We start from the raw sequence: 21,661 nt of genomic DNA, 5'->3' as shown, positions 1-21,661 counted from the left end.
AAAAAAACAACGAGAGAGAGAGAACCGTTCATATATATATGTATTACATAAACCAACAATAAACAACAACAGGAAAAAACATTTTTCAAACATTTTAAAACATTGTCAGATCTGCCGTTCATCATCAGGCTGTCATATCTACATGTCCAATGGTATCCTTGCTCAGTCCCTCCCACCAGCACCTCCATACTCCACCCTTTGTATCTGGCCAGGATACATTGATGCGGGTAGGTCATGCTGGGGTTTGGTAGACTTCTGCAAGGACCAAGTAGCTATGCAATGTTTGAGTCCTGCCGATGACCGTCAGAGATTGGAAAAAGAAAACATTTCACAGATACATTACAAATTTTACCCGGTCATTCCTGTGTCCTCAAGGAATGACCTCCCAACTTGTTAACCGTTACCTCAGGCTTACCATCAGTCCTAATGATCACCTTTTCCTGACTACATATCATGGGTGTGGCCCAAAATTCTTCCTATATGATCCCTGATTATAATTTGGTGTGTCATAACTTTGCTCATTTCTTTGTCTAGGGGGTCTGACTTTATGTGGGCTATTACAATTGCTGGCATAATGCCCTTCTCTTTTACAAAGATAACAAATCCTTGGCTTCCTCCATGTGCTAGTGGCCTGGGGTTTCGGTCGACCTGATGCCTCCTCTAGTGCTTGGATGCTCATTACCATCAACCGCTCTCCCTGTGCTTCCCTGGTTCTTTGGATATTACGGTCATGCTCGATAGCGGACTCTCTCTTAATGCAGCCACCGAGATACCTCTCCAGTGAGGTAGAGAGGTTTGTACCCTGATTTTTAGTGTGTCTTTTAAGCCGTCCATTAATACGGACACAGCTACCTGTCTGTGGTGTACATTTGTTTTAATGTCATCTATACCAGTGTACCTAGCCATATCCTGCAGAGCCCGGTGAAAATACTCTGGTGTGGATTCACCTTCTTTTTGTCTCATTGTAAAAATTTTATTCCACTTTACCACTGCAGGGAAATATACTCCTAACTGTAAGTTGATTCTCTTTACATTATCCTGATTATACTCGTCTGTTAGTGGTATTTCTTCATTTAGTTTACAGTCAGCGATAAATTTCACTGAGTCGACATTGGGGGGTAAACATGCCCTCAAAACTGTCCTCCAATCTTTGTTATTTGGCTCTGCAGAATTTCCTAGCTCTCTAATATACTTTTGACATGCAATTAAGTCTTTCCTAGGGTCAGGAAATTCAGACAAAATTGTTCTTAATTCTGTTCGGGAAAAGGGGCAGTGCATGGCGATGTTCCTGACAGGAGTGACTCCTGAAGTGTCAGTTTTCCCATTTGGTACTGCAATTACCCTGACAGGATTAAGTCCAATAGCGTCATTCTGAGTTGGTTCTGCAATATGAGGTACATTTGTTTGTGCGTGATGTATAACACCATACGTACCTGTGGACACGACCTCACCTGACCCTCCGTTAGGGGGTTTGATTACTGCTTTTACCGATTTGGTCGCGTCCACCTGGATGTCTTGTAGGATGGCTTCTGGAAGAGGTACCGACATCATGCTGGGCTCACTTTCTTGTTTGTAATCCTGAGGGGAGTTTAACATGGGGTGCAACTTGCATGGGTTAATAGTTGTACATTTATCAGTATTACAATTATCATCGTTACGTTTATTACAATTAGCCTTATCATCTATAATACAGTTGCTAAGTGCATTTTTACCGTACACCATTGCGCCATTCTCTGCAACCATAATCCTCTCCATTGCCATGTCTCTCTTCCCAAGATGAGTCAGATATGTAAGTTAAATTTCTTTGTATTTCACTTTCCTGTTGCCATAACTGTAAACAATCATAATGTCTAATTCGTTGTTTCCAGGATTTTATGAGACAGATCCTTCGCCTTAAATTATGCAATACCTCTGAGTCAAAACTACCTATCCCGGGAAATGGTGCTTTATCCCCCACAGTCATTCGTGTCCATTCGTCACAAAAGGTCTCAGTGTGGGGACCATACCTCCCCCACATTACTAACCGAGCAGACCCTCGTGGTCTGCGAGCCTCTTCAGTCTGAACCCTGACTGCTGAACGTCCCTGTGTTGTGCACTTGGCTGCCATTGTGGACCTTTTTAACACAGAAAAACTTCCTAAAATGCACCAAACACAGAAGTCTACGGTGGAAGTTTTCTAAGCTCTACCACCAGCTTCTTCTGCTCCGAGTACAACGGATCCGCCCCTTTTAGCAGACACACGTAATCGTTGCAGGCCCTACCAGCGAAAATTCCTTATTTTTACACAAATCACACTTGCATGTGCTCCCTACAACACGCATGGGGGCAATTTAATATATGACCTCATATCATGTTGCGTTATTGGTCACACATACAACCGTGCGGTCCAATCGTACCACTTATAGACACTTGTTGCCCATAAATGGTAGGATCATTGGAGTCTCCCTACTGTGCTCCAAAACAGCCAGAGCGTAATACAACGAAAACTTTATCACACTCCGTCGCACGTTTTCACTTTGACCGTGCTCACCACGTATTCACCTTGACCGTGATTCACCAAGACTTACTTCACCAAGATTTACTTCACCAAGATTTCACCAAGACTTCACCAAGAGGAGTTCAATACACTCATACCGTTTTCAACCCACTATCATTCTATAGTTTTCTGATCAGAAAAATCATTTCCCGTAATCTGATAGCTCTCCCCAGAGGCATTACAGTAAAGTAAGGTATTTAAACTAAGTTTTGGAAACTGAAATCAATTTGTGCTATTATCGCGTGGCTATACTATACCGCCCCCACTAAAACAATGCTATTGTGCGATTTGAGTTTCTGTGGGCGTACCCAGACGCTCCGTTGCGTAATATACGCTCCGTGCGTCGACCCTTGCGTTGCGTACGCTAGTCTCACCCTTTTGTTAGAGACACGTGTACGCTGGCCACAAAAATACAATTAGCACGTTTATCAATGTAGATGATTTTTAATTGTATTCATCTACCGAGCACCACACAGGTCTCTCCTTGTATTTTAGGCAAAGCTGTGTGTGTGTTTTACAAATTACCCCTTAATGTATTATTTTTACTCTTTAACTACCAATAGCAACAAATCTTTCTCAGCACGTTATCAATTGTGAAATGGCCACCAGGAGAGTGATATGTGAAAATACACGAATGAAAAGAAATGCAGATATATGCGTGCGTGCGTACGCAAGACAGAACAGAAAAAAAAACAGTTTTAAAAGACACTAGCGTATTGTTCTTACCTCCGGTTCCGGATTCCTTCAGCACCCTTTACTAAGCGAGGCAGATGCTTATCTTGGTCAGCACTACGAGGAATATTATCTCCCGCCCTTTGCTGACCGATAATGTCTGCTGAAATTACCTAGTGCAGATATGTGAAGGATGGACGAGCAGCCAATTGATAAAGCCTAATATTTATCCTATATAACACACTATAAAGAGGTTAAGAAACACAGTACGCAATTGGCGCACGAGGTACCGTAAGGGTACGCTCTTAGCGTAGCGGACGCTGTATCGGGAGCGAGCCGCTCGAGCGACACAATCGCTCGCGAGAATACGCTGTTGGTATCGGGCACACTATAGGTGAGCGACTACCGTAATGCTACGCTATCAGCGTAGCGGTCGCTCGAGACCACGAGGAGATCACGAGCGGCGCAGACGCTCACAAGATAACAATCAGTAGACCTTGAATGTAACACACAGAAATGATATTCTTATACTGTAAACCTTGTACTGAAACACTGTAGCGATATAACGCTGCTTAACCTTGTTTACACTAAAGCTGTTTGAGCGATAGAGACGCTCCTATTACCCTCTGCAATGTAATGAACACACAATACCGGTCTAAGGGTCTAACGCCTTTTAAGGAAATGAATGAACGTTCAATTGCAAAAGAATAATACAATACAAGTTATACACTACCAAGATAACATAGAATATCTAACCAAGTAACTACACATAAAATACAATAAAGATACAATTACTTCTAAAGGGGAAAGGAGAGAGAAAGTGAGAGAGAACGAGAGAGAATGGCTTATAACAATAAAGACAATATGATTGCAGAGAAACTTACGCACAAAGGGAAACAATCGCATGCGCCTTCTGGATATCCAGCTCCCGATTATCAGCAATGAGAACCGTTGAAGAGAATAGAGAGCTGGCCCAGATCGGCTTGTCCTTTTATACACTACACACAATACAGTACAATGGTCCCTATATTCTTATTGTTCATTGGACACAGGAATTCGTCTTCGCATTATAACAAAAGGTCATAGGTTGATTCATACAGGTGGGCTGTGACTATTTCCAACTGCTCAGGTGGGTGGGAAACTAGGTTTCCCGCCGCATGGATAATAAAGTGCAAATAATAGTAAATGTCCATAAACTTCTTATGTCCATAACTATTCGCACGAGCGAGTTATCCGCTTCAAACCAACACCGGAATATTGCTAATTAAATACTCTTCCGATGGATACTAAACACCACTGTATAACCCCTGTCTGACCCTTCGTATCAAACAAAGAGGGATCTCTTTGTCTATGAACATGCTACATTAACTAAACTTTCAGATTCTATCAAAGGGACCATAATCTACAAAATACATTATATGGTTAAAATATGTTACGATTGAGTCGCACGCTAGACGCATACAAACTCTACCGTAAATGCGCATACCGTGCGCCTGCGGGTGCACGCAACAGCGAGTATGCGCACGCACGGGAGAGCTCATGCACACGCAGCGGGGACACGCATGAGGTGCAAATATGGCAGTGTGTAGCGTGATATTTTTCTGACTTTGACAGCGCACACGCAGAGTGGGTCCTGCACATGTGCAAAGTACCGAATATCATTACTTTGCGCATCAGGGCGCTATAGCAAAAGGACTTGAATGAGGTTCACTGTACGGTACTATTGGAAGTCAGAGTGCGGCGTTTGCGGCCCAGGGGGTGTACCAGACTGCTCATCACTGCTGTAGAGTAGACCATGTTATTTATCTGCAAGTACAGTAGAACCTATGTTAGAAGTTGACATATTTATTATATGAATGTGTACGAGGTATCTGGCTCCATCTCGGCTAGAGGGGATAGGGCAGGGAAACACTTCACAGCTGCTGAGAGTTTTGTAGGAGGGACCATGGGACTAATTCAGGTTGGATCGCGTTCCAACCGGAATTTTGACAATTGGGCCGCGGGTGCATGGCAGCGCCCGTCCTGCGCATGCGACCGCACTTTCTTCGGGGGGCCGCAGAAAATGCGATCGCCTCTGCCTGTCAATTAAGCAGAGGCGGGGTGGGCAACGCTCCATTTCCAGGGAGGAGACGGGGCGGTGCGACACAAATGGTGGGCGGAGTTGACCGAACGGGAGCATGTCAGGGGCGTGATCGCGGCGGCTGCGTGACATCACATGCAGCTGCCACAATGGGTAAGATGGAGGCAGGAGGCTACTTTAGTTTCTGCTAACAAGCAGAAATTGCGAAGCGTTCGCAATTTCTGCTTATTCAACGGGGGGGGGGGGGGGGGAGGCGGCTGGCAGCATGCTGGGCGGCCATGTCCTGCGATTGCCATCAAAAGGATAAATCAGGCCCCATATCTGGAGCAGCTATTTTTCCTCAGGACAGAAGGACTGAGCAGAAGTGCTTAGCAAACAGTCTGCGCCGTGTGTTCTTTTCTCAACATATTAGGAGACGCTGTCACTCCTTCTCCTTTCCCCAAATTGCAGTGGATAAAGAGAGATGTTTCCATCTGTCACCTCCCTGCTGGAGGGTGTGCGGAACATCTGATGTGTGTGGATGCGCTAGTAATACACCAGTGCATTTCACTGCCCGCAGCTAGAAGAGAACATCTACAAGAGGAATGAGCGGAGGAGGGAAACAATCTCCCTGACCAGCTTCCTGGAACTCTCTCATTAAAGTCAAAACTTTATAACGGCTGCAGCAGTTCTATGAAGTAGCTTAGGTGTATGTGGGCCGGGCTAGAGCCTGGTATATCTCCGAACAGAAGCAGGCAACCTGCGGCCTTTCAGCGGCTCTAGCGCAAACTGCCCATCTCGGTGTGCTCCATTAGCCGGGGGCATGCCGTGACTTCTAGTTTCACAACTGAGAGCCGTAGTTTGCCAAAGCTTATCCTTGTCTAGAAATAACAGTGGCAGGCCAGTAGAAAAGGACAACATGGAAGAACGCGTTATATAGCCAACACATCTTATTTGATTAATTATCTATACGATCTTGCTTTCTCTTTTATCCTGTAGATTGCAAGCTCCTGTGAGCAGACCCCCCCTCCCCCCGCTCTATGTGCCTTATTCGGAGTTGCACGCAATGCCGATATTTACAGAGTTGAGTTACTATCGGCCAACTGCGCAGGCATCGTGGTCGCACTGCGCAAGCAAGGTACCTTAGCGATGTCGCTCGCAGTGAGCATTTATTTGCAAGGTGAATGACAGGGGCTGTTTGCAGGCGGTAATGGGGAGTGGCAGCCATAGGTGTGTCGTGACAAGTTTTGGGGCATGTCTAAGGCTACAACTGCGATCCCGAATGCAGAAAATATGGTGTCAGTGTCTCGGTTACCGTGGCCATTCTGCGGGACCTTAGGGTTAGAGAGGGAATTGATTATTGGAAGGATCGGCGATCGCTACTCCATGTTTGTATGCTGTTGCTTGAAACTGCAAAGCCGCCAGTGGGCTCCTCAACAGAAATCCAGGCGTCTTGTCTCATTTACATATTTCCGCATATCCGCTGCGCATGGGATTGTAACTGTAAATGCATTAGCGCCCATCTCTGCGTCAGCCGTGTCTCTTGGCTGCACCTTCTCCATCAGCCTTGTGGGTCGTTGCTCTGTCTCTGTGTGATTTGTTACAGTGCCGCTGAGTTTTGTAGTGCCTTATATATCAATGAGAATAATGATCTATTACCTACTAGGTGATTCATCGCGCCCTACGGGCGCTCTTCACACCGTCGTAAGGAGCTACGCCCACCTTAACCCTTGCACACCCGTGTGGCGTGCAATATTTTTATTATATGGAGTATTACCTCCAATCATAATTGTATGAGTGGTTAAATATTGCTAATAATGCTAAATATTGTTAAATACTTCCCTGTAATGCCGCGCGTTGGGACACTGGTGCTAACAATAGTGACTGGCTGGCAGAACTGACTGACTGGCTGAATCAATGTAGAAGGTGAGAGTGCTGTGCAGTGTCAGAGACACTGCACACAGGCCCGGCGCTAGCCGCTCAGCAAAGGGATGCAGTGCAGGGAGGCACCAGTAAGGAGAGGCGTTCTCCCTGCTCTGCATCCCTGTGCTGAGCTGCTGCTGCTATCCCTGCTGCTGCTGCCGGCTGCTGTCACACATGTAGCGGCGCCGGCAGCACACAACCTCCTCTCCCCCTCCCCTGTGTGACATTCAGTGGCCGGGCGAGAGCCATAGGAGGCGGAGCTAGGTGAGAATAAGGGGCGGAGCTAGACGGGACCATGCTGCAGCAGGAGGATGAGCTGCTACCACTTCGGCCAGCCAGACTTCATTAGGTAAGTGTCTGGAAAGAGCGTGTGTGTGTGTGTATATACAGTGTCTGTGTATACTGTATATATGTGTGTAATGTATGTACTGTATGTATGTGTTTGTATATACATATGTGTCGTGTTTGTATGTGTGACTGCGGCATAATGTGTGTAAGCGTCACTGGTACAGGAGGCGTTACGTGTGTGTAAGCGGCACTGCTACAAAGGGCGTTACATGTGTAAGCGTCACTGGTACAGGGGGCATTACGTGTGTAAGTGTCTCTACTACAGGGGGTATTGTGCGCTGTGCCTTTGTAAAGTATGCGAGGGTGCAAATTTATAGTTTGCAGGGGGGTGCCGAACACCCTAGCACAGGCCCTGACTGCACACCCACTGCACAGCACTGTCACCTTTTACACTGATTCAGCGTCCAGACATTACCCTCCGCGATATCACCCACTCTGGTGGTCATTCAGAGTTGATCGCTAGCTGCATTTGTTCGCGGCTCAGCGATCAGGCTAAAAAAACGGCAGTTCTGCGCATGCAGCGCAATGCGCACGTGCGACGTACGGGCACAACAATGCAGTTTTGCAGAGGGTCTAGCGATGCATTTCAGTCGCACTGGTTGCCGCAGAGTGATTGACATGAAGTGGGCGTTTCTGGGTGGCAACTGACCGTTTTCAGGGAGTGTTCGAAAAATGGGTAAATGCAGGCGTGGCTGGGCGAACGCTGGGCAGGTTTGTGACATCAAATCCGGAACTGAATAGTCTGAAGTGATCGCAAGCGCTGAGTAGGTTTTGAGCTACTCTGAAACTACACCAAAAACTTTTGCAGGCGCTCTGCGATACAACCGTTCGCACTTCTGCTAAGCTAAAATACACTCCCAGTGGGCGGCGGCATAGCGTTTGCACGGCTGCTAAAAACTGCTAGCGAGCGATCAACTTGAAATGACCCCCTCTATTAGTTACATTAGCCATCTCGGGGCTTCCAGGCCAGCAGCCCAGGTGCTGTGTTGCGGAGTCAGTGCCTCTGGGGATCTTTGTGTGGCTGTGGCGGGGAGGGACTTCTGTGACATTACATGCAGAGGAGTATCTGGGTCTCAGAGAGTATGCGGCGCACAGAGGGCTATGAAAGCCTTCCGCTGCACCGCTTTCATACACATCTATGCCGATGGCCGCAGTAGCTTTTGTTCCACCTGCGCCGCGGCTAGGGAGTGGGGATTGTTGATGCCGGAGGGGGCAGGTGGACTGGCAGCAGGACATAGAACTTGCTGCAGATGCAGTGGCATACCCTCCAGCTGGACCATTTTGGCAGGTACAGTCCCTTTTTTTTAATGGTCTGTACCGATTTTCAACTCTCCAATCTTCCATTGAAAGCTTAAGGAAAGGGGCGTGGCCACGCACCTGTACCTGTGGCCATGCCCCCTTTTCGAATTTGTACCAATTTTTATGTGTAAAATGTTGGAGGGTATGTTGCTGCAGATGCAGGGGGTCTATTTTGGGGTGTGGGGCTGGAGCTGCAGCTCCATCAGTCCCATTGTTAATCCTGCTCTGTGAAAACAAACAAAGCAGCCAAAGGACAGAGCCTCCCATTGGATGTAACCTGTGTGGGAGAGCGTTTCTCGCCCAATCAGCTGTGGACTGGGTGTGATAGACCTGCCACTAACCCAATGAGAGCTCCTAGCCACGCCCAGCCTTAGAGGCCCAGGCACAGAGTCACAGATCTGGGCTATTATATAGGAGATGTGTTTGCGAATGCTAAAAATTTAAAAGACCTTTAAAGTAGACCTGATTCAAAGAAATAATAATACCTATTGTAAAACTCTATGCAAGCATCTATTAATAGATGTAAATACGGACTCCAGCGTCGCCGTTTGCTAAGTAGCGGCTGATATTATTACAGGTTTCTGTGTGGGTGTTACTATGTTGTATATGCTGAATGCAAAGAAAATTAATATTTTTAAGTGTGCTAGGTAGATGGGTTAAGGATTTAGGGTCTGATCCAGCTTCAGTCCCAATTGCAAATAATCACGCAACTGGCGATTTTGAGCCAGATCACAAACTGCGACAACTTAGCAGAATTGCGAACCGAAAAGAGGCTGCAAATAGATAACGTGAAAAGGCGTGGCGAAGGCTTCACAACTCTGCAAAACGGGCGTGTAATGGGTGTATCGTGCCTGTGTCCTGGGCGGGTCTGGGACTGAGGGTCGACAGCACAAAGGTCGACACACCTTAGGTCGACGCCAATTGGTCGACACGCCTTAGGTCGACATGGAAAAAGGTCGACATGAGTTTTTTATGTGTTTTTTTTGTGTCGTTTTCTTCGTAGAGTGATCGGGAACCCCAATTAGGTGCCTTCGCTCCGCTACCGATTCGCTCGGCACACTTTACCGTACCAATCGTAGTCCACGTGGATCGTTAAGTATGAAAAGGTTAAAAAAAAAATCGTGAAAAACTCATGTCGACCTTTTTCCATGTCGACCTTTTGTCCCTGTCAAAAAAAAATCCATGTCGACCTAAGGTGTGTCGACCAATTGGCATCGACCTAAGGTGTGTCGACCTTTGTGCTGTCGACCTGGAGTCCGGATACCGTCCTGGGCGGTGCATTAACAAATCTGCTAAGAGTCAATCGTAAAATACTTACAAAGTGATCGCAGTTTATGAGTAGCTTTGTAGCTGCGTAGATTGAGGAAATCACCATGACAGGTGCACTACCAGCGATGCTTCAGCTAATAATTCCACAATTAGTGCAAAATCACACACAGCTGATGTGTTAATGCCTGGCTAAGCTTTACGACTTCAAACATGCTATTTTGTGATGTTGGTGGCTTAATTGTTTAATAACATTTAATGACCTTGAACAATAAGTCCTCAAAATCAACACTTTGCAATGTTTGGTGACTTGATTGTTTAATGACAGATCGTTAACCACTTGCCTGGCATGGTGGCATCACATGCGACCACATCAGCAAGTGTTCTATCTGACCTGGTCGCACAGGATGCAGCTAGTCTGATAGACAGTGTGTGCAGCTGCAGGGAAGAAAAACTTCCCTCTGCCTTCCTGCTCCCTCCCCCAGTGTTTGCCGCATTGCCGGTCGGTCAGCACGGCAGGACCCCCTACCCAACGGCTGCTGACAATGGCAGCTGCTGGGGAAGTGTAAAGTAACTCCTCCAATATATGCTGTAGAACTACACATCCCAGCATGCCCTGACACAGTTTTGCTGTTATTGCCAGGCATGCTAAAACTGTCAGGTCATGCTGGGATGTGTAGTTCCACAGCAGCTGGAGGGCTGCATTTTGAATACCCCTGCACTGAAGGCTTTCAAGATGCTGAGCTACACAATTCCCTTAAAAAAATAAAGCCACTAATTAAAATTATTGTACGTAATAATCTATGTATTATTTAGCAAAATAACAAATAATTGCTTAAATAATATACAGTACTGTGCAAAACTTTTAGGCAGGTGTGGAAAAAATGCTGAAAAGTAAGAGTGCCTTCAAAAATAGACGTGTTAATAGTGTGACCACCCTTTGTCTTCAAAACAGCATCAATTCTTCTAGGTACACACAGTTCTTGAAGGATCTCGGCAGGGAGGTTGTTCCAAACATCTTGGAGAATTAACCACAGATCTTCTGTGAATGTAGGCTTGCTTAGATCCTTCTGTCTCTTAATGTAATCCCAGACAGACTCGATGTTGAGATCAGGTCTCTATGGGGCCATGTGATCACTTCCAGGACTCCTTGTTCTTCTTTATGCTGAAGATAGTTCTTAATGACATTGGGGGTAATTCAGAGTTGATCGTAGCAGCAAATTTGTTAGCATTTGGGCAAAACCATGTGCATTACAGGTGGGTCAGATGTAACATGTGCAGAGAGAGTCAGATTTGGGTGGGTTATTTTGTTTCTGTGCAGGGTAAATACTGTCTGCTTTATTTTTACACTGCAATTTAGATTTCAGTTTGAACACACCCCACCCAAATCTAACTCTCTCTGCACATGTTACATCTGCCCCCCCTGCAGTGCACATGGTTTTGCCCAACTGCTCACAAATTTGCTGCTACGATCAACTCTGAATTAGGCCCATTTGCTGTATGCAGGGGTGGATTGGGATAAAAAACCAGCCTGGGAAATTTCTGGATGCAGCCCTAATGGAGGTGGAGTCTGTCACACGGGGCAGGAAACTCGCTCCTCATAAGGCCTAATTCTGTTGGATGCAGTTGCAGCCTTCCTTGGGTCTTTTACAGAAATTGTGTCTGCTACTTTATGCTAATAAAGCTCCCTGGTGTACATCCGTGTCTGAATGACGAGGACGGAGACTCCCACTGTCAGTATCTACAAACACTGGAATAATGCTTTGTGCGTCATAAGACGCCACCGTTAGTTGAGCCACTGACACTTTTACCAGCCCTATGCTACGTGCAGATCATCCGTCTGAGATTGGCCTCAAATGTGAGCAATTCAGTGTCCCTATACGTAACCACTACTGGCAACACACCTGTGTCACTCCTATAACATGCCTATACTGTGTTACAACTGCTTCTAATTAGTAAACCGCTTAGGAACGCCCAACAACAATACTGGTCGTGTATGTGTGTACAGGGGGCTGTGTGTGAGGTGCTGTGTGTCCGTGTATGAGATGCTGTGTGTACAGGGAGCTGTGTGTAGGGGATGGGTGTCAGTGTGAGAGGTGGTGGTGAGCGGCTGGATGCAGGAGGCTGTGTGTCAGTGTGTGTGGTGCCGGGTGCAGGGGATGTGTGCAGCATGTGAGGTGCTGGGTACAGGGAGCAGTGTGTGAGGGGCATTGGTGTAGGGTGCAATGTGTGAGGTGCAGGGGGCAGTGTGTGAGGGCAGGGTGCAGCATGTGAGGTGCAGGGGGCAGTGTGTGAGGGCAGGGTGCAGCTTGTGAGGTGCTGCGTACGAGGGGCAGGGTGTGAGGTGCTGGGTACAGGGGGCAGCGTGTGAGGGGCAGGGGACAGCTTGTAGCGTGTGAGGGGCATGGTGTAGTGGGCAACGTGTGAGGGTCGTGGGGTGCAGGGGGCAGTGTGTGAGGTGCTGGGTACAGGAGGCAGTGTGTGATAGGCAGGGTGTAGGGGGCAGTGTGTGAGGTGCTGGGTAGAGGGGGCAGCGTGTGAGGGGCAGGGTGCAAGGAGCATGGTGTAATGGGCAGTGTGTGAGGTGCTGCGTACAGGGGGCAGTGTGTGAGGTGATGGGTACAGGGGCAGCGTGTGAGGGGCATGGTGTAGTGGGCAGCGTGTGAGGGTCGGGGTGTAGGGGGCAGCGTGTGAGGTGCTGGGTACAGGGGGCAGTGTGTGAGGGGCATGGTGAAGGGGGCAGCATGTGAGGTGCTGCATACAGGAGGCAGCGTGTGAGGTGCAGGGTGTGAGGTGCTGGATACAGGGGGCAGCGTGTGAAGGGCATGGGGCAGCGTGTGAGGGGCAGAGGGCAGCGTGTGAGGGTCAAGGTGCAGGAGACAGTGTGCGAGGTGCAGGGGGCAGTGTGTGAGGGGCAGGGTGTGAGGTGCTGGGTACAGGGGGCAGTGTGTGAGGGGCATGGGGCAGCGTGTGAGGGGTATGGTGTAGTGGGCAGCGTGTGAGGGTGCAGAGGGCAGTGTGTGAGGTGCTGGGTACAGGGGGCAGTGTGTGAGGGGCAGGGTGCAAGGAGCATGATGTAGTGGGCAGTGTGTGAGGTGCTGCGTACACGGGGCAGTGTGTGAGGGGCAGGGTGTGAGGTGCTGGGTACAGGGGGCAGCGTGTGAGGGGCAGGGTGTAGTGGGCAGCGTGTGAGGGTCGGGGTGCAGGGGGCAGTGTGAGGTGCTGGGTACAGGGGGCAGTGTATGAGGTGCTGGGTACAGGGGCAGCGTGTGAGGGGCATGGTGTAGAGGGCAGCATGTGAGGTGCTGTGTACAGGGGGCAGTGTGTGAGGTGCTGGGTACAGAGGGCAGTGTGTGAGGGGCAGGGGGAAGTGTGTGAGGGGCAGGATGCAGGGGGAAGCGTGTAAGGGCAGGGGGCAGCATGTGAGGGGCAGGGTGCAGTGTGTGAGGTGCTGCGTACAGGGGGCAGCATGTGAGGTGCAGGGTGCAGTGTGTGTCGGACAGGGTGCATGGGGCAGCGTGTGAGGGGCATGGTGTAGTGGGCAGCGTGTGAGGGTCAGGGTGCAGGGAACAGTGTGTGAGGTGCTGAATACAGGGGGCAGCGTGTAGCGTGTGAGGGGCATGGTGTAGTGGGCAGCGTGTGAGGGTTGGGGTGCAGGGAGTAGTGTGTGAGGTGCTGGGGGCAGCGTGTGGGGCAGGGTGCAAGGAGCATGGTGTAGTGGGCAGTGTGTGAGGTGCTGCGTACACTGGGCAGCGTGTGAGGGGCAGAGTGTGAGGTGCTGGGTACAGGGGGCAGCGTGTGAGGGGCATGTTGTAGTGGGCAGCGTGTGAGGGTCGGGGTGCAGGGGGCAGTGTGTGAGGGGCAGCGTGTGAGGTGCTGGGTACAGGGGGCAGTGTGTGAGGTGCTGTGTACACGGGGCAGTGCGTGAGGTGCTGGGTACAGAGGGCAGCGTGTGAGGGGCAGGATGCAGGGGGAAGCGTGTAAGGGCAGGGGGCAGCATGTGAGGGGCAGGGTGCAGTGTGTGAGGTGCTGCGTGCAGGGTGCAGTGTGTGTCGGGCAGGGGGCAGTATGTGAGGTGCTGGGTACGGGGCAGTGTGTGAGGTGCTGGGTACGGGGCAGTGTGTGAGGGGTATGGGGCAGCGTGTGAGGGGCATGGTGTAGTGGGCAGCGTGTGAGGGTCAGGGTGCAGGGGACAGTGTGTGAGGTGCTGGATACAGGGGGCAGCGTGTGAGGGGTATGGTGTAGTGGGCAGCGTGTGAGGGTCAGGGTGCAGGGGACAGTGTGTGAGGTGCTGGGTACAGGGGGCAGCGTGTAGCGTGTGAGGGTTGGGGTGCAGGAGGTAGTGTGTGAGGTGCTGGGTACAGGGGGCAGTGTGTGAGGGGCATGGTGTAGGGGGCAGTGTGTGAGGTGCTGCGTACAGTGGGCAGTGTGTGACTTGAGGGGCAGGGTGTGAGGTGCTGGTTACAGGGGGCAGCGTGTGAGGGGCAGCTTGTAGCGTGTGAGGGGCATGGTGTAGTGGGCAGCATGTGAGGTGCTGGGTACATGGGGCAGCGTGTGAGGGGCAGGGGGCAGCGTGTGAGGGGCAGAGGGCAGCGTGTGAGGGGCATGGTGTAGTGGGCAGCGTGTGAGGTGCTGGGTATAGGGGGCAGCTTGTGAGGTGCTGGGCACAGGGGGCAGCGTGTGAGGTGCTGGGTATAGGGGGCAGCTTGTGAGGTGCTGGGCACAGGGGGCAGCGTGTGAGGGGCAGGGTGCAGCGTGCTAGGGGCAGGGGGCAGCGTGTGAGGAACAGGGTGTAGGGGGCAGGGTGCAGTGTGTGAGGGGCAGGGGGCAGTGTGTGAGGGGCAGAGGGCAGCGTGTGAGGGGCATGGTGTAGTGGGCAGCGTGTGAGGGGCAGGGGGGCAGCATGTGAGGTGCTGGGTATAGGGGGCAGCTTGTGAGGTGCTGGGTACAGGGGGCAGCGTGTGAGGGGCAGGGTGCAGCGTGCTAAGGGCAGGGGGCAGCGTGTGAGGGGCAGGGTGCAGCGTGCTAAGGGCAGGGGGCAGCGTGTGAGGAACAGGGTGTAGGGGGCAGGGTGCAGTGTGTGAGGGGCATGGTGTAGTGGGCAGCGTGTGAGGGGCAGGGGGCAGCGTGTGAGGTGCTGGGTATAGGGGGCATCTTGTGAGGTGCTGGGTACAGGGGGCAGCGTGTGATGAACAGGGTGTAGTGTGTGAGGGGCAGGGGGCAGTGTGTCAGGTGCTGGTTACAGGTGGCAGCGTGTGAGGTGCTGGGTATAGGGGGCAGCTTGTGAGGTGCTAGGTATAGGGGGCAGCGTGTGAGGGGCAGGGTGCAGCGTGCTAGGGACAGGGGGCAGCGTGTGAGGAACAGGGTGTAGGGGGCAGGGTGCAGTGTGTGAGGGGCATGGGGCAGAGGGCAGCGTGTGAGGGGCATGGGGCAGAGGGCAGCGTGTGAGGGGCAGGGGGCAGTGTGTGAGGTGCTGGTTACAGGGGGCAGCGTGTGAGGAACAGGGTGTAGGGGGCAGGGTGCAGTGTGTGAGGGGCCGGGGGCTGTGTGTGTCAGTGTGTGAGTGTGGGGTTGAAGAGAACTCTTGTATGTGGGCTGCAGCCAGGGTAGTGAGTAGTGAGCTGATCACAGGGGCTTCCTCTCAGCAGCAAAGCTGGCCAGTCCCCCTCCTGCTTACCTAAGCCAGTGTCCAGGCTCAGTAGCTGAGGTCGGAAGCTGTTTCTCGGCCATCCTACCCGCAGTCCCGCACTCCGCAGCAGCTTCGGTCTTCTATGTGAGGCGCTCCGTGGTAGGTTGGACTAGTTCCAGCAGGATGCCGCCCAATATGCAAATACTCCAGCCGCAGCAGCGCAGTGAGAGGCCGCCAGCCTAGATATGTGGGATGCCCGGCCCCTCACTGCGCTGGCTGCGGCTGGAGTATTTGCCTAGTGGGCGTGCGGCACCTAGCAACTTCATAGCCGCGGCTCCAGCCTGTGCTGCGGCTGCAGTTGTGACGAGATGAATCGTCCCAGCCCTGGCGGGGGGGAAGGTAGGGAGAGTGAGTACGGCCACAGCGGAAAGGACGGGGCTAAGCCCACCGGCAATTCATGCCGGCGTACCAATCCGCCGCTGGCTGTATGTTTGGGGTCATTGATTTCTTAGCGCTGAAGCACAAAGAAACAGACAACTAAGAGGACCGTAGACGCAGTGGTCAGTCACGGAAATTTAGTGTATCAAATGAAAGACACATCATGCTTACTTCTGTTCGAAATCAGAAAAGGGGTCCAGCATTGCCATCAGCTCAGAACTGGCAGAAACCACTGGGACCCAGGTACACTCATCTACTGTTTGGAGAACCTGGCCAGAAGTGGTCTTCATGGCAGAATAGCATCCAAAAAGCCATACCTACAACGTGGAAACAAGACCAAGTGACTCAACTATGAAAATATGGGAACTGGGCTACAAAAAAATGCAGCAATATTTGGCTATAACAGAAAACAGAAGGCAATTTGTTCGCCGAGGGGCTGGAGGCCCTCATTCCGAGTTGTTCGCTTGTTAGCTGCTTTTAGCAGCATTGCACACGCTAAGCCGCCGCCCTCTGGGAGTGAATCTTCGCTTAGCAGAATTGCGAACGAAAGATTAGCAGAATTGCGAATAGAAATTTCTTTGCAGTTTCTGAGTAGCTCGAGACTTACTCCTACACTGCGATCAGTTCAGTCAGTTTCGTTCCTGGTTTAACGTCACAAACACACCCAGCGTTCACCCAGACACTCCCCCGTTTCTTCAGACACTCCCGCGTTTTTCCCAGAAACTGCAGCGTTTTTTCGCACACACCCATAAAACGGACAGTTTCCGCCCTGAAACATCCACTTCCTGTCAATCACACTCCGATCACCAGAACGATGAAATTTCTTAGTTAGGCTGTGAGTAAAATACCAAACTCTTTTGCAAATTTACTTGGCGCAGACGCACTGCGAACGTTGCGCATGCGCAGTTTGCGACTAATCTCTCCGTTGCGAAAAAATCTTACGAGCGAACAACTCGGAATGAGGGCAGGAGTGCGGTACAATAATGAGTGTCTGCAGGCAGCAGTGAAGCATGGAGGAGGTTCCTTGCAAATTCCAGCCTGCATTTCAGCAAATGGAGTTGGGGATTTGGTGAGGATTAATGGTGTCCTCAATGCTGAGAAATACAGGCACATACTTATCCAACATGCAGTACCATCAGCGTCTGATTGACTCCATATTTATTCTCCAGTATGACAATAACCTCAAACATACAGCCAATGTCATTAGGAACTATATTCAGCATAAAGAAGAACAAGGAGTCCTGGAAGTGATTATATGGCCCCACAGAGTCCTGATCTCACCATCGAGTCTGTCTGGGATTACATGAAGAGACAGAAGGATTTGAGACAGCCTACATCCACAGAAGATCTACAGCTAGTTCTTGAAGGTGTTTGTAACAAATTGCCTGCCGAGTTCCTTCAAGAACTGTGTGCAAGTGTACCTAGAAGAATTGATGCTGTGATGCTGTTTTGAAGGCAAAGGGTGATCATTTGTTAATTTATAAAAATCAACTATTTAGTTCTTTTTTAAAGCATTTATACTTTGCAGCATTTTTTCCACACCTGCCTAAAACTTTTGCACAGTACTGTAAATTTGATTGAAAGAGTTAGAGTTTAAGTTAGCATTGCAGCCTGCAGCGCAGTTTGCCGATGGTGGCAACCTGCACATGCGCAGCGGGCGCACAACGACTGTGCGAACACACACATTGCGGTCGCATCCCGATGGATTCAACCGCAATGTGATTGACAGGAGCAGGTATTTGCGGGGCGGCGATGCAGCGTTGGGAGGGCAGAGGCGAACGGGGGCAGGCTGGGAGCATTTTCGGGGCAGCTGCGTGACGTCACATGCAGCCACTCCGATAAAAAAAAAATGGGTGCCGACCGCTTGACAGCGCAGCCGGGCTGCGCTGCCAAGGGTCAACCTTAGTTCCGATGCGTCCGCAGTTAGATTGTGGACGCATCGGGAAGCAGGCCATCACACATGCAGGGTGGCCTTGACGTGTGCTTGGTGGCCCCCAGCACGTGCAGTGATGAATGCAGATCTGGCTGCGTATGCGGTTATCTGCGTTCATCTCTGAATAACCCCTTAAGTCACAGATTTGCAGTTAACGCAAATGCTGTCTCCAGACATGATATGCTATGCTTGATCACTTGAGCTTTTTGTCCTTTATTAGAAAACCTTTAACTAGGATATTTTTGTAAGAAAACAGCGGGGAAAAGTCAGAATTACAATGAAATGTCCATTGTACTTGCCGAATACATTGCCATTCACATTTTCTGTATTCGCTGTCCTTTAACGTTTTCTACAAGTTCATGGTTCTTTAATGTTTTAAGGACATAATGCCGCATGGTACATCTCTCTCAGGGCCATAACTAGGTGTGTGCCAGTGTATGCACTGTGGGCACAGAACCACCAGCAACACCCACAGTTTCGCGCCAGTATATGTGTCCGTGGTAGTAACTGCCGCGCCCAGTTACTGGATACAACCGGGCAGCGCTGCAGCTTGTTGGCAGCATTCTGTGCTTCTCCCGGCTTCACAGTTCTTGCATTGTGTACTGTAAGGTACTGGGTACTTGTTACAGCTGGGCAGTGCTGTAGTTTGTTGGCCAAACACTGTGGTCCTCCCGGCTCCCTACTCTTGCTGTAATGTAAGATAAAGTGCGCTCCAGGGAGGTGGGAAAGAGAGAGACACACACACACCTAACTCTACCTGGCATAATGTGGGCTCTACCATGGATAATGTGTATCAGGCGCTCTACCTGGCATAATGTAGGCTCTACCTGGCATAATGTGTATCAGGGGCTCTACCATCCTGGCATAATGTAGGCTCTACCTGGCATAATGTGTATCGGGGGCTCTACCGTCCTGGCATAATGTAGGCTCTACCTGGCATAATGTGTATCAGGGGCTCTACCGTCCTGGCATAATGTAGGCTCTACCTGGCATAATGTGTATCGGGGGCTCTACCGTCCTGGCATAATGTAGGCTCTACCTGGCATAATGTGTATCAGGGGCTCTACTGTGGTGTAATGTGTATAAGAGGTATAACTACTGTGTGATGTAATGTGTATAACGGACATCACTGTTCTGTGTAATGTGACATGGTACTATTCTGTGGCCGTGTCCCTTCCCCATAAAGTCATGACCCTATATTTTTGGTGCGCACCTTCGGCGCACACTGTCCCTATTTTAAATATGGTGGGAGAGGGGGACACCAATTCTTTTTCTGGCACAGGGCACCAAAATGTCTAGTTACTGTATGTCTCTGATCTCTATGCAATCCCAAGCATGTGGTATGGCCCTGCACATACATACTGTACATAGATTTGTGCACTAGAAATTCTCTAACCAGCCATATTTTTATATGTATTTCAGGATCTCCTTTGGACAAACGGAGGTTAAGCACCAAGTTTGTCTCATCCAATCCAAATATGGAAGACTTCCTGGACACTGCCGTGGAGAAAGCCAAGAAGCAGTTCCGTGGGGCCCAAGCTCCTTTAGCCTGCATCAAAGCTGTAAGGGCGTCTGTCCACCTACCGTACCACCGCGCTGTGGAGATGGAGAGGGAGCTGTTCGCCTCCCTCTTGGCCACAGGCCAGCCCCAAGCACAGCAGTATGCCTTCTTCTCAGAGAGGAACGTTGGCAAGTGGACGCACCCCTCAGGTGGCAGATGGGATACGGTGCCGCCGAAACCTGTCCGCACAGCAGCTGTCATAGGTAGGTTCATCACACCCCAATAGCTCAGTCTTATACTTTACTATCATTTCTCTGACGTCCTAGTGGATGCTGGGAACTCCGTAAGGACCATGGGGGGAGAGCGGCTCCGCAGGAGACTGGGCACAAAAGTAAAAGCTTTAGGACTACCTGGTGTGCACTGGCTCCTCCCCCTATGACCCTCCTCCAAGCCTCAGATAGATTTTTGTGCCCGGCCGAGAAGGGTGCACACTAGGGGCTCTCCTGAGCTTCTTAGTGAAAGTTTTAGTTTTAGTTTTTTTATTTTCAGTGAGACCTGCTGGCAACAGGCTCACTGCATCGAGGGACTAAGGGGAGAAGAAGCGAACTCACCTGAAGTGCAGAGTGGATTGGGCTTCTTAGGCTACTGGACACCATTAGCTCCAGAGGGACCGAACACAGGCCCAGCCTCGGAGCTCGGTCCCAGAGCCGCGCCGCCGGCCCCCTTACAGAGCCAGAAGCAAGAAGAGGTCCGGAAAAATCGGCGGCAGAAGACATCAGTCTTCAACAAGGTAGCGCACAGCACTGCAGCTGTGCGCCATTGTTACTCAGGCACACTTCACACTCCGGTCACTGAGGGTGCAGGGCGCTAGGGGGGGGCGCCCTGAGCAGCAATGTAAAACACCTTGGCTGGCATAAATACACCACATATAACCCCCAGGGCTATATGGATGTATTTTAACCCCTGCCAGAACTTACAAAAAAGCGGGAGAAAAGGCCGCCGAGAAGGGGGCGGAGCCTATCTCCTCAGCACACAGGCGCCATTTTCCATCACAGCTCCGCTGGAAGGACGTCTCCCTGACTCTCCCCTGCAGTCCTGCACTACAGAAAAGGGTAACAAAGAGAGGGGGGGCACTAATTTGGCGCAGTTTTGATACTAACAGCAGCTATAAAGGGAAAAGCACATTTTATAGTGGTATTCCTGTTTATATATAGCGCTCTGGTGTGTGCTGGCATACTCTCCCTCTGTCTCCCCAAAGGGCTAGTGGGGTCCTGTCCTCTATCAGAGCATTCCCTGTGTGTGTGCGGTGTGTCGGTACGATTGTGTCGACATGTTTGAGGAGGAAAATGAGATGGAGGCGGAGCAATTGCCTATTATACAGTTGTCACCCCCTGGGGAGTCGACACCTGAGTGGATGAGCTTATGGAAGGAATTGCGTGACAGTGTCAGCTCGTTACGACAGACAGTTGACGACATGAGACAGCCGGCTACTCAGCTTGTGCCTGTCCAAGGGTCTCAAACGCCATCAGGGGCTTTAAAACGCCCGTTACCTCAAATGGCAGACACAGACACGGATACTGACTCCAGTGTCGACGATGATGAGATAAACGGGACTTCCACTAGGGCCACACGTTACATGATTGAAGCAATTAAAAATGTATTGCATATCTCTGATAATACAAGTACCACTAAAAAGGGTATTATGTTTGGTGAGAAAAAACTGCCTGTAGTTTTTCCTGTATCCGAGGAATTAAATGAAGTGTGTGATGAGGCGTGGGTTTCCCCCGATAAAAAACTGATAATTCCTAAAAGGTTATTGGCATCGTACCCTTTCCCGCCAGAGGATAGGGCACGTTGGGAAACACCCCCTAGGGTGGATAAAGCGCTCACGTTTGTCAAAACAGGTAGCACTACCCTCTCCTGATACGGCCGCCCTAAAGGAACCTGCCGATAGAAAGCTGGAGAATATCCTAAAACGTATATACTCTCACACGGGTGTTATACTGCGACCAGCAATCGCCTCAGCCTGGATGTGCAGTGCGGGCCTGGCGTGGTCG

General features: G+C 50.4%; 1 protein-coding gene across 2 annotated transcripts in view; it reads left to right on the top strand.

The window, feature by feature from the left end:
* EHHADH (enoyl-CoA hydratase and 3-hydroxyacyl CoA dehydrogenase) overlaps positions 1-21,661 on the top strand; it is a 244,519-nt gene that overhangs the window by 125,949 nt on the left and 96,909 nt on the right. For both annotated transcript variants that reach the window (XM_063933010.1, XM_063933009.1), the window contains exon 6: positions 19,526-19,867. In XM_063933010.1, coding sequence (XP_063789080.1) covers positions 19,526-19,867 — 342 coding nt within the window. The remainder of the gene's footprint in view (positions 1-19,525; positions 19,868-21,661) is intronic.

Source organism: Pseudophryne corroboree, chromosome 7 (genome assembly GCF_028390025.1).
Source record: "Pseudophryne corroboree isolate aPseCor3 chromosome 7, aPseCor3.hap2, whole genome shotgun sequence".
Classification (NCBI taxonomy): Eukaryota; Metazoa; Chordata; class Amphibia; order Anura; family Myobatrachidae; genus Pseudophryne; species Pseudophryne corroboree.
This window is presented reverse-complemented; position numbering and strand designations above follow the sequence as displayed.